This window comes from Penaeus vannamei, chromosome 5 (genome assembly GCF_042767895.1).
Source record: "Penaeus vannamei isolate JL-2024 chromosome 5, ASM4276789v1, whole genome shotgun sequence".
Taxonomy (NCBI): domain Eukaryota; kingdom Metazoa; phylum Arthropoda; class Malacostraca; order Decapoda; family Penaeidae; genus Penaeus; species Penaeus vannamei.
In genome coordinates this window covers 46,682,920-46,699,163 of record NC_091553.1, presented here as the reverse complement: position 1 = coordinate 46,699,163, position 16,244 = coordinate 46,682,920, and the positions used below count along the sequence as shown (strand labels likewise).

At 46.4% G+C, this 16,244-nt stretch overlaps 1 protein-coding gene across 1 annotated transcript in view; it reads right to left on the bottom strand.

Annotated features, from left to right (window-relative positions):
* LOC113817062 (unconventional myosin-XVB) overlaps positions 1 to 16,244 on the bottom strand; it is a gene marked incomplete at its 5' end in the record, with an annotated part of 70,126 nt that overhangs the window by 810 nt on the left and 53,072 nt on the right. The window contains 11 exon segments of the mRNA XM_070122187.1: positions 1 to 912; positions 1,455 to 1,588; positions 2,157 to 2,361; positions 3,016 to 3,171; positions 3,733 to 3,894; positions 4,917 to 5,098; positions 5,372 to 5,585; positions 5,998 to 6,168; positions 6,504 to 6,917; positions 7,210 to 7,319; positions 11,263 to 11,380. The exon segment at positions 1 to 912 is cut by the window's left edge and continues 810 nt beyond it. Of these exon segments, the coding sequence (XP_069978288.1) occupies positions 676 to 912; positions 1,455 to 1,588; positions 2,157 to 2,361; positions 3,016 to 3,171; positions 3,733 to 3,894; positions 4,917 to 5,098; positions 5,372 to 5,585; positions 5,998 to 6,168; positions 6,504 to 6,917; positions 7,210 to 7,319; positions 11,263 to 11,380 (2,103 nt within the window).

The window sequence follows — 16,244 nt, the reverse complement described above, 5'->3', positions numbered from 1 at the left end:
ATAAAACGTCTTTTTTAAAACCAATATAAGGTCAGTCAGCACATTTTAAAGTCTATTTCACAGTACAAAAAATACACAACAAAAAACCTTCTCATCAAATCTCATCCACGATAAAAAGTCAAATACTGGAGTTTAGGTTCTGGACTCCCCCCTGTAATGGGACGCGTCACCCTCGCCATTACGGGGGATACAACCATGTGGTGTGATGACACTCACACCAATGTAGCACCCACACTCGCCTATATCAATACTTACATGGCATTGGGAAATCGTGTACTTGAGCATTCATGTCGTCCTTTCCCTCTTTTGGGAAAGACTGTACATGGGTGCGTAAGACTGAGGGTTCATTATTGCAATTACATAAAAAGTTTTTTCGTCCACTTAGGAAATATGATATGATCTTTATATATATATATATATATATATATATATATATATATATATATATATATATATATATATATATATATATATATATATATATATGTGTAGCAGTGTCTCCGGCAGTTAGCCCTACCAAGAGCCTTGCCGCCATCGAAATGTCTTCGTAAAACCCCTTCTTTTCTCCTGAAGAAATCCTCCAACATCCACCTCTCGGGAGACGCAGGTCTAAAACAACCTCCCCCGCGCCTCCGCCGGAGCAGGGACCTACTCCTCCTCCCTCTCGCCCGGGACTCATCTGGAGAGCGTCACGTCCTTGGGGTTGTCGCCTCGGGAGTGCCCGGTCGTCCGCTGCTCGATCGTGATGTACTGGCGGATGAGGCGGGAGATCTCGTGCGCCTGCTCCGTCTGGATGCGGGTGATCCTCTGCTGCATCAGGTTGCCGCACTTCATGTCCAGGTACAGCTCGTCCTCGCTCTTCACCTTGCGCGTGCTCATCACCTCGGCCAGGCTGTACTTGATGAGGGTCTCCTGAAGGGGAAGGGAAGAAGGGGGTCAAGAGGAGGGGTTTTATACGTCTGTCTGAACTTCATTCGTAAGATGACTTGTTCGATTCTCGGAGACTTTCCTAATTATTTTTAATGTTAATTGATTCTTAAATTTAAGAATATTCTTTGATTATTATAATGTTTAATTCATGGATATTTCATGTTATTTTTGTTGCTAATGAATCAATTCAATTTGCAATAACAGTTTGTCGTATCGGAAACAAAATATTTCACTGTAGACACTATGGAAATGGCTGAAAGAAAGAACAAAAAAAAGGAAAAGAAGCCAAAAACAAAAAAAGAAAGGAAGAGACCAAAACAAAAATTGAAAGAAAGAAACCGACAAAAAAAAAACGAAGAAAAAAAACAGAACACACACACAAAAAGGATAAAAGCAAGAAAATCAAAAGACCAAAAAGCCCAACACACCACCAGTACCCTCCCCTCCCTCCCCTTCCCTCCACTTCCTCCCTCCCTCCTTCCCCCCTTCCCCTTCCTCCCACCCCCCCCCAAACGACGACTTACATGCGTGAGGAGGTCGAGGAAGTGCACCCCGTTCTTGTTGAGGGCGAGGATGTGGTCCGACCGCTCCTTGGGCTCCGTCACCCGCTTCACCGCGAAGAAGGACGACCCGAACAGCGGCCACGATTGAAGGATTTCTGGAAGGAAAATAAGCAGATAAGTAAATAAGAAAATAAGTAAATGAAGGTAATTATATGAAAAAAAATAAATAGCGATTGAAGGATTTCTGGAAGGAAAATAAGCAGATAAGTAAATAAGTAAAGAGAAGTAATTAATTGAATAAGTGAATCGCGATTGGAGGATTGCTGGAAAAAGCTATGTAGATAACTAGATAAGTAAATAAGTAAATACAAGAAAAGTAAGTAAATAAATCGCGATTGAAGGATTTCTGAAAAAGTCTACAAGTAAATACCAGTAATTAAATAAATAAATCATTATACAAATACATGTTTAATGCTCTGGTATTTCAATGTAGTATCAACTATCAGAGTTGTTTTTTCTTGGTAACTAAATAGATCAGTATTACAAAAATCCAACCGCAAAAAAAAATATAGAATCAACCAAACAGATCACCAATAACAACAACAACAAAAACAGCAACAATCGAAAAAATAAATAATAATAATAATGATGATACTACTACTACTACTACTAATAATAATAATAACAATTAATAATAAATAAATAAATCAAGTCCTCACTCACCCAGAACCTGCGCCTTGGCCTGCAGACTGGTGAGCGCCGAGACCTCCGGCCAGGCAGACTGCACCATGTTGACCCACTGCGGAGGCTTCACGTCCCGCACCGTCAGCGCCGGCTTCGGGAGCAAGTACTTAACCTCCTTCATCGTGGGGACGTCCTCGAGGTCAGCGGCGCGGTGGAGGAGGGCGGCGACCTTGGCTATGTCGTACTGGAAGGCAAGAGAGGGGGGGGTTAGAGATGTGAAGGGGAGGAAGGGAGGGAAGGAGGAGGGGAGGAGGAAGGGAGGGAAGGAAGGAAGGAGGGGAGGAGGGGAGGGGAAAGGGTAGGAGGGGAGGGGAAAGGGGAGGAGGGGAGGGGAAAGGGGAGGAGGGGAGGGGAAAGGGGAGGAGGGGAGGGGAAAGGGGGGAGGAAGAGGAGGAGGGGAGGGGAAAGGGGAGGAGGAGGAGGGGAGGAAGGGAGGAGGGGAGGAAGGGAGGGGTTAGGAAATGGGGGAATTGGGAGAGGTGTTACGAAGTGGTGGGAAAGGGGTAATGAAGTGGAGGGGGAGGGGCTAGGAAAGTGGGGGGAAGTGGGAGAAGTGATAACAACGATAATAATAATAATAATGACGCTATACTTAGAAAAAATACAATCTCTTACCCAATCTATCGCCCAATCATAATGCTACCTTCGGAACCAAACACACGCAACAAAAGCAACAAGTCAGACTCGTTTAATCACCCCCAGATCCCACCAATCCCAACCTTAAACCCAATCACCCCAACCGACCCCCATCTCCCAACCAACCCCACCCTCAAGCCCAATCACCCCCCTCCCAATCGACCCCCCCACGCCCTCCCTAATCACCAAAGCCAACACTCACAATGACATCCTGCTGCAGCTGTTCCCCGGGCGTGACGAGCAGCAGCCCCTCGAGGTAATCTGGGGCAATCTGGTTGAACACGACCTCGTAGTAGAGGGCGTTGTCCGAGCGCAGAGGGTAGTACCACACGCTCCGGCAGAAGATCAGATAGAAGACCTGGGAGGGAAAGAACAAAAAAATGAGACACAAATGAAGGGAAAGAATGAAATGAGACAAATGAAGGGAAAGAAAAAAATGAGACACAGATGAAGGGAAAGAAAACAATGAGGCAGAAAGGGAATGAAAAAAATGAGACAAAAACATGAGACAAAGTGATTGGAAGAAAAGAGCCATAAAAGAATAGAATGGAAAAAAATTAGGCAAAAATTAAAGGAAAGAAAAATGAGACAAAAATGTGGTACAGAAAAAAGTGAGACAAAAAAAGGTAAAAAAATTAGGAAGGAAACATTAAGGATCGTTTTCGAGATGGTGTTAGCTCTGAATTTAGATTTTTCCGATTGATCCCAATTAAAATTACTAAGAATTTATGAGAAATCTTAAAAAAAACCTTCAAATATATTCTCATAAAAAATACATTGAGCCATAAATAAGAACAAAAATGTCTTATCAGAAATATTTAACACCAACACCAAACATCACACATCCACAAAAACAAAACACCTAAAATCATAAAAAACAATTTCTCAAAACTCAAAGCTCCTCTCGGCCTATACTCACTTGTTGGTTTTTGAGGAGTTCTGTCGTGACGTCAAGAATATACTCTTCTCTGGCCAGTGGCATCGTGAAGGTGTCCCCCTCGACGATGCAATATAGACTGTACTCTTCCTGTTCGTGGGGATTTCGTACTCCTATGAGGCTGCACATCTCCTCGATGATGTCCTGTAGGATTAAAAGGAAAGAATGTAAGTCAGGTTCCATCCTTAAAATGGGCGTGTTAGTTGTCGTGATCCTATGAAGGGAAATTAACGACATGAATCTCTTGATATAAGGTTCCTCCAACATTTCTAACTCTTTCTGCAACGATTATGATCTATTTTCTCTACAAACTCTTTCTACAACTATTATGATCTATTTTCTCTGCAAATTTACAAGGTTTTCTCTTCAATTCTCATCACTATTCACAATCTTTTGTTCTCTTAATAACCATCACATTTACCCATTTCCCTTACTCATTATTCAGTTTTAATTGCCATCCCTCGACGATATGCCACCATCAATCAAAAACTCTCGCTAACTTTCACTTACTCTACCCCCACCCTTTCTTTTTCCCGTAAAGCTAATTTTACGTTCTTAATCCTCTGTCTCCTCTTTTCCTTCCATCTCTTGCTCATTCTCCTTTTCTTCCTCTTTTCCCCTCCTCCTCTATCTCTTCTTCCTCCAACTGCTACTCGACCTCTCCTTTCCCCTCCTTCTCCCTCTACCTCTCCTGTTTTCTCCGTCCTTTTCATTTACTTTCCTTCCCCTCTTCCCTTTACCTCTCCTTCCTCCACCTCTACCTCTTCGTATCCTCTCCCTCTTTTTCCATACCTCTCCTCCTTTCCTTCCTCCCTTTAAAGCTTCTATCCCCCCTCCTCCTCCTCCTCATCCCCCCCTCTTCTATCGCTCACATTCCCTTTACTCTTTCTCCCCTCCTCCCCTCCTCCTTCCCTTCCCTACCTCCTCCTTCATTCCTTCCTTCCACCTCCTCTTCCCCGTCCCTTCCTCCCTTCTCCTTCCATTCCCCTCCTCACCTGCTATCCCCTCCTCTCCCTCCTCTTCTCCCCCCTTCCTTTCCCTCTTTCCCCTCCTCTTCTTTTCAATCCCTTTCCTCTCCCTCCTCTTCTTCCCCCTCCCTGACTACCTTCCCCTTCCTCTTCCTCCTCTTTTTCCCCCTCCCATCCTCCCTTCCTCCCTTCCCTCACCTGGACGACCGAGGTGCTCTTCGTGTTGATGACCCTCTCGGTGCCTCCAGGAAGCCTGTAGATCTGCCTCTTGGAGTTCCTTCCCGCGGTGATGGCTGTGATTTCCTCGATGCTTGGCACATTCTTGCGACCTCCGTACTTGAAGGTCTTGCGGAGGTTCTGCAGACAAACCATCGATGTGCCTGGAGGAAGGAAAAAGGGGGTGAGAAGGCAATATTTAGTGAGGGAATGAGGGCGAGAAAACCGAGATAAAAAGTGGAGGGTTTATGTTGATTGTTTAAAAGGTATACTGAGCTTTTTATTATTATTATTATCATTATTATTATTATTATTATCAATATTATCATTATTATTCAATTATCATTATTTTTGGATGGGTGATGCATACTTTTTTTATCTTCTACGGAAACACGAAAAGAAGAAGAATAAATAAAACAACGGCACAGACAACTCACCATGATAAGCTCTCCTCTTATCATAAGCTGCGGTTTCCAAATACTTGAAGAGGTAAGGCTTGAGGTTCTCGGAGCAGGTGAAGTAGGCGGCGACGATGGAGAAGAGCCTCCACCCGCGCTGGCAGGAGTCCGGGATGGAGGACTTGTTGTTGGTGGTCTGCTTCATGATCTGGCAGTAGACCTCGTCTCGGAGCGCATGGTGCTTGTGGCAGTTCTGTTAGGGAGAGAGGGAGGGGTTTAGTTTGGGTCTAGCTTAATTTTATTTGTTACAATGGCTATTCTGTTTCTTGTGATATGCTGTCAGTTTATTTGCTTCTAAAGCACCCCCTGTGTGCAAGGAATGAACGGGGATACTATCTATGTGCGAGGTTGAACGCAAGTCAGCAAGATTGCTAGACGAGATCGCAACTTACCATGAGGATAGTGTAGGAGTGGAAAATACACACCCAACAGGAAGAACCACACACCATGAGGATAGTGTAGAAACAGTGGAACAATTCATAAATCATCATGAGGATAAAGGGAACACAGTGGACCAAAACACACCTAAGGGGAACCACACACTCACCATGAGGATAGTGTAGACGCAGTGGAAAACAGACCCCTGATAGGAACCACACACTCACCATGAGGATAGTGTAGACGCAGTGGACCTCCGTCTGCTGCGGGGCCATGGGGTAGTCTCCCATGTAGCGCATGACGGCCACAAAAGTCTCGATGGCCAAGTTGTCCAGCTCCGGCACGAGGGGCAGGAGCGACGCGGTCAGGGGCGACTGGCTGAACTTCACCATCTCGACCTGGAGGAGGAGGTCAAGGGTCAGGTAAGGGAGGAGAAGATGGTTATTCTTCACTTTGTTTTTCTTTGATTTGGTTATTTGATCATTTATGTTGTTTTTCTTAAAGAAGTGGTAGGTTCTGTTACTGTATCTATCTATAATACCTCTGTATCTATCAAGTCAATCTCTAATTTATCTATCTACCTACCTATCAATCTATCTACCTATCTATATATCGATCTACCTATCTATTTATCGATATACCTATCAATCTATCTACCTACCTGTCTATCAATCAATCCACCTGCCCATCTCCCTCCCTCCCTCCCTCCGCCCCTCCCCGGCCACCTTCTCACCTGCTCCTTCCACGTCCACTCCGCGACCTGGTCCTTGCTCGTCTTCTTCTTCTTGTTCTTGTTGTTGCTGGCCTGCAGCGTGCCGTCGGACTGCACGATGCCCTGCTCCTTGGACATGCGGAAGTGCTGGAGGGCGAACTGCAGGAGCGAGTGCTTGCCGTCGTGCACCACGGGCTGGCTGCCGCTCCCGCTCGCCCCGCTACCCGAACGCCCGCCGCCCCCACCGCCGCCCTCGCCGCCCGACGAGTGGCCGGAGTCGTCGTGGCTCAGGGTGTGGTTGTGGTTGTGGCTCAGGTTGTGGTTGTGGCTCATGTGCTGCGGCGGTTGCGTCCACGTCGAGGTCGTCCCGCTCACGGCGCTGCGGACCTCGGACTCGTTCTCGATCAGACCCGGGTCGATGTCCTCCGTCTTCACCTGCAGGTCGAGGAGGAGTCAGTAAATAAATCCGCGTGGATATTGTGCGTGGGAATCGTACATGATCCTGTGCGTGGATACTGTATGTGGATATTATACATGATATTGTATGTGGATCGGGGGCTCTCGAATACACAGTACATGAAAAAAAACACTTTAAACTCGACCACAACACTCGACAAAACCAATAAAAAACACACACAAAATTTTAAAAATAATCATAAAAAAACCCTCTCACAACAAATAACAAAAAACAAACACCACCACAACCACCTCTTCCCGAGCGACTTACGTGATTCACCCTCTCCTTGGCGGCGTTCCTGGCCTCCGAGCGGCCGATGGGCACCACGTACTCCATCGGGAACAGCCCCGAGCGACCGTCCAACGTGCCCTGGAGCCAGCCTGCAATGGGGGGGTGGGGCGGAAAAGATTAATTTCGTGAGGGACTTTGGAGCTTAAGGACACTAAGAACGAATTGAATTAGGATCTCTAGAACAGGCTAAGAACATTAGAACAGGAGAAGGAATTTAGAACAAGATACGAACATTAAATCACGCTAAGAACATTAGGAACAGGAGAAGGAATTTAGAGAACAGGATACGAACATTAAATCACGCTAAGAACATTAGAACAGGCCAGGATTTTTAGAACAAGCTAAGAACTTAGAACAGGATAGGAACATTAGAACACACTAAGAACAAAATAACAAGCTAAAAATATTAGAACAGGATAGAAACATTAGAACAGGCTAGGAACATTAAAAAGGTAAGAACATTAGACCAATCTATGCACACTAGAACAAGCTTGGAACGTTAACATTAGACCAGGATAGGAAATATAGAACAGGAGAGGAATATTGGAACAAGCTGAGAACAATGGAACAAGCTAAGAACATTAGAACAGGAGAAAACATGAGAACAAGTTAAGAACAATATAACAGGATACGAACATAAGAACAACACTGGAGAGTTTTAATGCTGAAGAACTTTGGGAGCTTAAGAACACTAAAAAGAACGAGCAAAGAACATCAGAATTACAACAAGCTATGAACACTAGAACAAGCTTGAGAACAATACGTGACAGCCTTAATTCTGAAGAACCTCGGAGTCTAAGACCACGAGAACAGGCAGAGAACACTAGAAGAAACATTGTATTTTTTTCATAACACTTAAGCAAAGATCTCCAAACAGTGAAAAAAAAACTCAAGAACAATTGAACACCAACATAAAATACCCAGAAAACTTTAGAACATACGCGAATGAACAGACAAACAAGCTTCTAGAACATTCAAAACAAATACCCCCAAGAACACCAAAACCAACTAGAACATTTTGAACATCAACTTAAAAAAAAACACCAAAACCAACTAGAACATTTTGAACATCAACTTAAAAACCACAAAAAAACAAGTCACAAAATATTGCAAAAACTTAATTCACACGAACAATAGACCTCTGTATCTCACTCATTCGGCGTCACCATCATTATCTTTAACCGGCCGAGCGTTAGTCCGGAAACGGCGATAAATACGTTAGACTCGCACTTCTCACTCCGGATAATGAGGAGAAAATGAGGTCCATGATGTTTATGAGGAGTTATGAGGAGAAAATGAGGTCCATGCTGTTTATGAGGAGTTATGAGGAGAAAATGAGGTCCATGATGTTTATGAGTTGAGAAAATGAGGTCCATGCTGTTTATGAGGAGTTATGAGGAGAAAATGAGGTCCATGATGTTTATGAGGAGTTATGAGGTCCATGATGTTTATGAGGAGTTATGAGGAGAAAATGAGGTCCATGCTGTTTATGAGGAGTTATGAGGAGAAAATGAGGTCCATGATGTTTATGAGTTGAGAAAATGAGGTCCATGATGTTTATGAGGAGTTATGAGGAGAAAATGAGGTCCATGCTGTTTATGAGGAGTTATGAGGAGAAAATGAGGTCCATGCTGTTTATGAGGAGTTGTGAGGAGAAAATGAGGTCCATGCTGTTTATGAGGAGTTATGAGGAGAAAATGAGGTCCATGATGTTTATGAGTTGAGAAAATGAGGTCCATGATGTTTATGAGTTGAGAAAATGAGGTCCATGATGTTTATGAGTTGAGAAAATGAGGTCCATGATGTTTATGAGGAGTTGTGAGGAGAAAATGAGGCCCATGACGTTTAAGAGGAGTTATGAGGTCCATGATGTTTATGAGGTTTTATGAGAAAATGAGGTCCATTACGTTTATGAGGAGTTATGAGTTGAGAAAATGAGGTCCATGACGTTTATGAGTTGAGAAAATGAGGTCCATGACGTTTATGAGTTGAGAAAATGAGGTCCATGACGTTTATGAGTTGAGAAAATGAGGTCCATGACGTTTATGAGTTGAGAAAATGAGGTCCATGATGTTTATGCGGAGTTGTGAAAATTGGTTGAGTTATGAGGTCATCGGAACGAGGAACATAACAAGACGAGGAACACAAGAACAAACTAAAATAACCCTTTTGTCAAAAATGGGATAAAGACGAATAAAGACGAAAACAAACAGAATAAACCTCTTGTAAATAGAATGGAATAAAGTTAATTTGATTTTGAGTGAGAAATTGTGAGTTATGAGGTTATCGAAGCGAGGAAGATAACAAGAACAAACAAATAAAAAATAAAAACTTTATATAAAACAAATAAAACATTTTGTCTGAAATGAAACGAAACGAAAACAAAGAACATAATTCGTAACAGATGGAATAACAAGAATAGAGAAGAATAACCTTCATAATAAATGGAATTACAAGAAACAAGAGAGAATAATCTTTGTAGCAAATGGAATAAATTACTCGAATGTATAATTGAGTGTGGATACCGATCAGCAACAACAAAAATACAACAGTGTAGAATACAACAACAACCACCACCAACCTAACACACACGAACAGTACAGAAAATAACAAAAATAACAAAAACTACAATGAACACACAAACAAAGTATAAGACAGAGATCAACAACAAAACAACAACACCGCCCCCCCAGCAACAGCAAAAACAACAAAACAACAACAAAATAATGCAACAATAAACCCCAAAACAATGCAGAAGACAGAAAGCAACAGCAAGAGCAAGAACAACAAAAACACCCCCATCCCCACCACCTCCAACAACAAAAATAACAACAACAAAAACAATGCAGGAGACACCAACACTCCCACCACCTTCACCCCCACCAACAAAAAAACAAAACAACAATAAACACACAACCAATGCAGACGACACCACCCCCACCCCCACCCCACCAACAACAATAAAAAACAAAACAACAATAAACACACAACCAATGCAGGAGACAACACCACCCCCACCCCCACTACCAACAACAACAAAAAAATACAATACTAAACACAAACAATGCAGAAGACAGCACTCACCCAGAGAATCAACACCACCACCAACCACCACCCCCCACCTCCCCTACCACCACCACACCCATTCCCCCCTCCCCTACCACCACCACCACCACCACCCCCTCCCCCATTCCCACCCCCCACCTCCCCCACCCCCAACCCCTACCACCCCCACCTCCCCTACCAGGAGGGGGGAGAAAATGGGGGGGTAGAGGGAGGGGGAGAAAGGGGGGGTGAGAGGGTGGGAGGAGAGGGAGAAAATGGGAGAGGGGTTGGGAGGAAAGGGTGAGAGAAAAGGGGAGAGGGAAAGGGGGGAGTGGGAGAAATGGGGGAAAGAGGGAGGGGAAAGGGAGAAAGGAGGGGAGAAAGGAGGAGAGGAGGAGAGTGAGAAAGGAGGGGAAAGGGGAGAGTTTGAGAGAGGGGGAAAAAAGGGGGAGAGGAGAGAAGGAGAGGGAGAGGAGAAAGGGGAGAAGGGGATAGGGGGAGAGCGCGAAAGGGGAAAGAGGGAAATGGAGGAAGGGAAAGAGGGGGAAGGGAGAAGGGTGGGAGTACGAAATAGGAAACAGAACGAAGGGGAGGAGAGGAAAGGGGGAAAAGGAGGAAGGGAGAATGAGCGAAAGGTGGATGAAGGAATAAGGGGAAATAAGGGAGAAGTAAAGAATGAAAAGGAGAAAGACGAAGAGAGAATTGAGAAGGAATGCACCATACCAACCCCCCCCCCCCCCAAAGAAAAAAAAAGAAAAAAAGAAAAAAAACACGAAATGTAAAAAAAAAGACGAAAAGAAAGAAAGAAAGAAAAAAAGACTTAAAAATGAAAAGTGTAAGAAAGCTAAAAAGTAAAAAAGTAAGAAAAGTGAAAAAAACGAGTAAAAATTAAAAGTGTAAGGTAAAAAAAAAAAAAACAAAAAAAAAAAAAAACGAAAAAAAAAAACGAAAAACGAAAAAACCACAACACCACCGCCTCCAACTCACCATTATCCCCAAACTGATCCGTGGTGATGATGCGGATGATGTCTCCCTTCTTGAAGTTGAGCAGCGTGGACCCCGTCGTCATGTAGTCGGCGATGGCGCGCACGAACTCCCGGCTGCCCTGCAGGAGGAGGAGGGGGAGGGGGAGGGGGGTCAAAGGGCGTCAGGCTGTGGTTTGGGTTTTTTTTTATTTGGGTTTGGGGGTTTGTTTGTGGTGGGGGTTATTTCCTGTTGTTTTGGGGCTTTTTGATTTGGTTTTGGGGGCTTGTTTGTGGTGGGGGTTACTTCCTGTTGTTTTGGGGCTTGTTTGTGGTGGTGGGGGGTTTCTTGCTGTTGTTTTGGGCTGTTTTTTTTTTTTTTACTTGTTTTTGCTTTGTTTTGGGGGGAGTTCTGCTGTTTTTTTGTTATGATTTAACTGTTTTTTTGTACTTGTTTTTTCTTTGTTTTGGGGGGGTTTCTGCTTCTGTTTTGAGCTGTTTTTGTTTTGTTTACCTTGGTTTTTGTAAATGTAATTGTTTTTTCTTTGTTTGGGGGGGGGTTCTGCTGTTGTTTTGGTCTGTTTTTGTTTAGCCTTTTTCTTTGTTTTTGTACTTGTTTTTCTTTGTTTTGGGGGGTTTCTGCTGTTGTTTTGAGCTGTTTTTGTTTTAACTGTTTTTTTGTCTTTGTGCTTGTTTTTTCTCTGTTTTTGTGTTTGTTATTGGTGGTGTTTTGTTACTGTTGTTTTTAATGGGGGATTTTCTGTTGTTGTTTCTACTGTTATCATTATAGTTATTATCATTAGCATTATTATTACAATTATCATTGTTGTTGCTGTTGCCGTTATTATTATTGTTATTATTTTGTTCTTTTATACGTGGATTAATGAAATAATGGCAAAGAGTGAGTAGAGTTCATATCTGGAAGAAAGAATATTAGTAAATCAATAAACAAAAATGAACAGATAAACCAACAAAAGCGCCATAAACAATCAAACAATCAAACAAAAGAAACAATAATAAAAAGTGAACCAAAGCGCAAAACACAATAAAACAAAACAAAAATAAAAAACAATGAAAAAAATAAAAAAAATAAAAAGCGCAATAAACCTCTGCGGACGAGAATCCCCTCGTCCCCCCCCCCCGGCCCCCTTCGCCCCCTCCCGCCCCCTTCGGCCCCCTTCGCCCCCCCCCCCCCCCCTCGGCCCCCTTCGGCCCCTGCGAGCGAGTACCTGGAAGGCCAAGTGGGCGAAGGCGCGCGGCTTGAAGTTGTTCCTGACGGCGTGGTAGAGGAGGATGGCCCAGCCCATCCTGGCGGTGGCGCCCAGGGCCTCGTGCCAGTCGTCGAGGGCGGGCGACACGCTGGTGATCTCGCTCAGGTCGCTGCCGGCGCTGCGGCGGGAGCTCACGCTGCCCTTGAGCGCGGACTTGAGGGCGGGCGCGGGCGGGGCGTCCAGCAGCGGGATGGGCGGCAGCGACGGGTCGTAGATGTCGTCCTCGAAGTTCACGCTGAGGCGGCTGGCTTTGAAGCCGGTCTTGAGCGCCGTCTTGAGCTGGAGGGCGGGCGGGATGTAGGGCAGGGACGGGTCGTACACGTCCCCCTCCGGCGTGTCGTAGAAGCTGTCCGTCGAGGCGGACTCCGTCTCGGACCGCTTCCTCTCGAAGCTGTCGAAGTCGCTGTCGGCGAGCTCGTCCTTGACCGCCTCGCCGTCCTGCTCCTTCCTCCCGCCGCGCCCGTGGAGGCTGAGGACCGGCGTCGTCGGCCGCTCACCGCGGAGGTCGTCCCGCGACGCCCGCAGCGCCCTCCGCAGCATCGGGACGTCCACCAGCTGCGGCGGCGGCGGCGCGGGCGGCGGCGACGGCGTCTGGAACTCGCCGCCGGCCACGATGTACTCGCTGCTGCACGAGTACTTCTGCTCGGCGTCGGCGTCGCCCTCGGCCTCCCTCGGGTCGGCGTCGAAGGCCCTGTGGTCGTGGAGCATCTCCTCGTAGTCCTGGTCGTCGTCGCCGATGCCCGGCATGTGGAACGACAGCGGGTTGAAGCGGATCTTGGCGCCGAGCGGGAACCCGGCGTCCAGCCCGCCGAAGAGGCCGCGCCCCGTCGGGACGGGCTGCAGGCTGTCGTACAGGAGGTCGTCCTTCGGGAAGGCGTAGCATGGCTCCAGCGAGTCCTGGACGATGTCCAAGGAGTCGTGCTCGAGGTCCGAATAGTCTGGGTCCGGGTGCATCCTGCTCATGGGCTCTCGGGGCGCTCCTTTAAGCTCCCACTCCACGCCCTCTCATTATTCGCGCCCGATGCTCACTCGGTGTCCTCAGCGAGCCGCCCACATGCTACACTTCCTCGCACTTCCTTCCAAGTTCAATTCACCGAAACTTATAACACTAAAACGAAAACGAAAACCAAACTGCTTATCTCTCCAACAGGACACCAGCATCGTGACAATCAGGACGTCCCCCCCCCCAAAAAAAAAATAATCCACCCCCCCTTATTCCCATTAAGACCAATCCAACAACGACCACCATCCCCCCTCCCCCCTCCCCCCCGTCGCGCCCCCCTCCAACATCTGGCCCCATCCCCCCCCCACCCCCACCCCCCGCCCGCCACTACAGCACCTTCCTCCTTCAGGATCTCGACAGACGAATCCTCCTCCTTCAGGGTCCCTTGCATCCTGCGGCCGCTGCTCCTGGAGGGACGCCACCGCAGGACAAGGCAAAGCGACCGCAAATTAACCAAGGCTTTTGTGCGGTCGTAGGTCCCTCCCCCCCTAGATCCCCCTCCCCCGCCCCCCTTCCCCCCGATGCGTAAACTCAAAAAGCGTAAAAAAGAAAGAGAAAATGTATTGTTCGTTGTATATTCCGAGTCTATTAAGTGTCAGTGCTCCGAGAATGCAAATAGGAGGGGGGGGGGGAGCTATTAACATTCACGCATACCCCCCCCCTTTCTTCCTTCGTTTCCATGTTATATTATAATATTACATTTACCAAAAAATCGAAAATATAATTTCTCGTTTATCTATCATGATATATTTACCAAATAAAAAGTCGAAATAACTCAAAAAAATAATTTCTCGATCACTATGAGAGAGAGAGAGAGAGAGAGAGAGAGAGAGAGAGAGAGAGAGAGAGAGAGAGAGAGAGAGAGAGAGAGAGAGAGAGAGAGAGAGAGAGAGAGAAAGAAAGAGAGGAAGAAAGAAAGAGAAGAGAAAGAAAGAGATAAAGAAAGAAAGAGAGAGAGAGAGAGAGAGAGAACGAGAGAGAGAGAGAGAGAGAGAGAGAGAGAGAGAGAGAGAGAGAGAGAGAGAGAGAGAGAGAGAGAGAGAGAGAGAGAGAGAGAGAAATAGAGATAGAGAGAGAGAGAGAGAGAGAGAAAGAGAAAAAGAGAGAGAGAGAGCGAGAGAGAGAGAGAGAGAGAGAGAGAGAGAGAGAGAGAGAGAAAGAAAGAGAGAGAGAGAGAGAACGAGAGAAAGAAAGAAAGAAAGAAAGAAAGAAAGAAGAGAGAGAGAGAGAGAGAGAGAGAACGAGAGAGAGAGAGAGAGAGAGAGAGAGAGAGAGAGAGAGAGAGAGAGAGAGAGAGAGAGAGAGAGAGAGAGAGAGAGAGAGAGAGAGAGAGAGAGAGAGAGAGAGAGAGAGAGAGAGAGAGAGAGAGAGAGAGAGAGAGAGAGCAAGAGAGAGAAAGAGAAATAGAAAAATAAAGAGAGAGAACGAGAGAAAGAAAGAGAGAGAGAACGAGAGAAAGAGAGAGAGAGAACGAGAGAAAGAAAGAAAGAAAGAAAGAAAGAGAGAGAGAGAGAACGAGAGAAAGAAAGAGAGGGAGAGAGAGAGAGAGAGAAAAAAAAAAAATCAAATAATCAACTGTAGCATTTTAATATCAAAATTATTCGTGACTGTCCATTTCCTGAAATGTGTCGGGGAGTAACAAGAAGAAGAAAAAAAGAAAAGAAAGAAAGAAAGAAAGAAAAAAAAACGGAAAAAGAAAAGAAAAAATCAAAACAAGAAAAAACTGCTGAGTCATGACCTTGAGGAGGATTATCCTCACGATGAGCAAAAGGAGGGTGGGGAGGGGGGAGGGGAGGAGGGGGGACTTGTGGAGGGGGGTTGGGTGTTAAGAAAGAGACAAAAATACTCTCAATTCCAGAAATAACGACTACATGAAAACAAAACAAAACAAAAAAAAACACGAAAAAAACAGTAATTTCCGAAATAACGAATACACCAAAAACGAAAAAAAAACGAAAAAACGAAAAAAAACGAAAAACGAAAAAACAAACTACCCCACCAAACCACGCCCCTCCCCTCCCTCTCTTCCCCAACGACACTCCCCCAATCAAACCCTGAATGCCAAGGCTACTAATTCCTCTCCATCAAGCCATCAACCACCTCCACCCTTTGCAACTGACCTTTGACCCCTGCAACGACGGAGGAGGAGGAGGAGGAGGGGGGGAGGAGGAGGGAGAGGATGGGGGAGGAGGAGGAGGGGGGGAGGAGGAGGATGGGGGGAGGAGGAGGAGGAGGGGGAGGAAAAAGGGGGAGGAGGAGGAGGGAGGGAAAGGGGGGGGGGGAGGGAGGAGGAGGAGGAAGGGGGGAGGAGGAGGAGGAAGGGGAGGATGAGGAGGAGGAGGGAGGAGGAGGAGGAAGGGGGAGGAGGAGGAAGGAGGGAGAGGAGGAGGAAGGAGGGAGAGGAGGAGGGGGAGGAGAAGGAGGAGGATGTGGAGGAAGGGGGAGGAGAGGAGGGGGTAGGAGGATGAGGGGGAGGAAGGGGGAGAGGGGGAGGAGGAGGAGGGGGGGGGAGGAGGAGGAGGAGGAGGAGGAGGGAGAGGAGAGAGAGGAGGAGGAGGAGGAAGGGGGGAGGGAGAGGGGCGAGGGGGAGGAGGAGGGGGAGGAGGAGGAAGGGGGGGAGGAGGAGGAGGGAGGAGGAGGAGGAGGAGGAAGGGGGGAGGAGGAGGGGAGGGAGGAGGGGGAGGAGGAGGAGGGAGAGGAGGATGATGAGGGAGGAAGGGGGAGGGAGGAGGA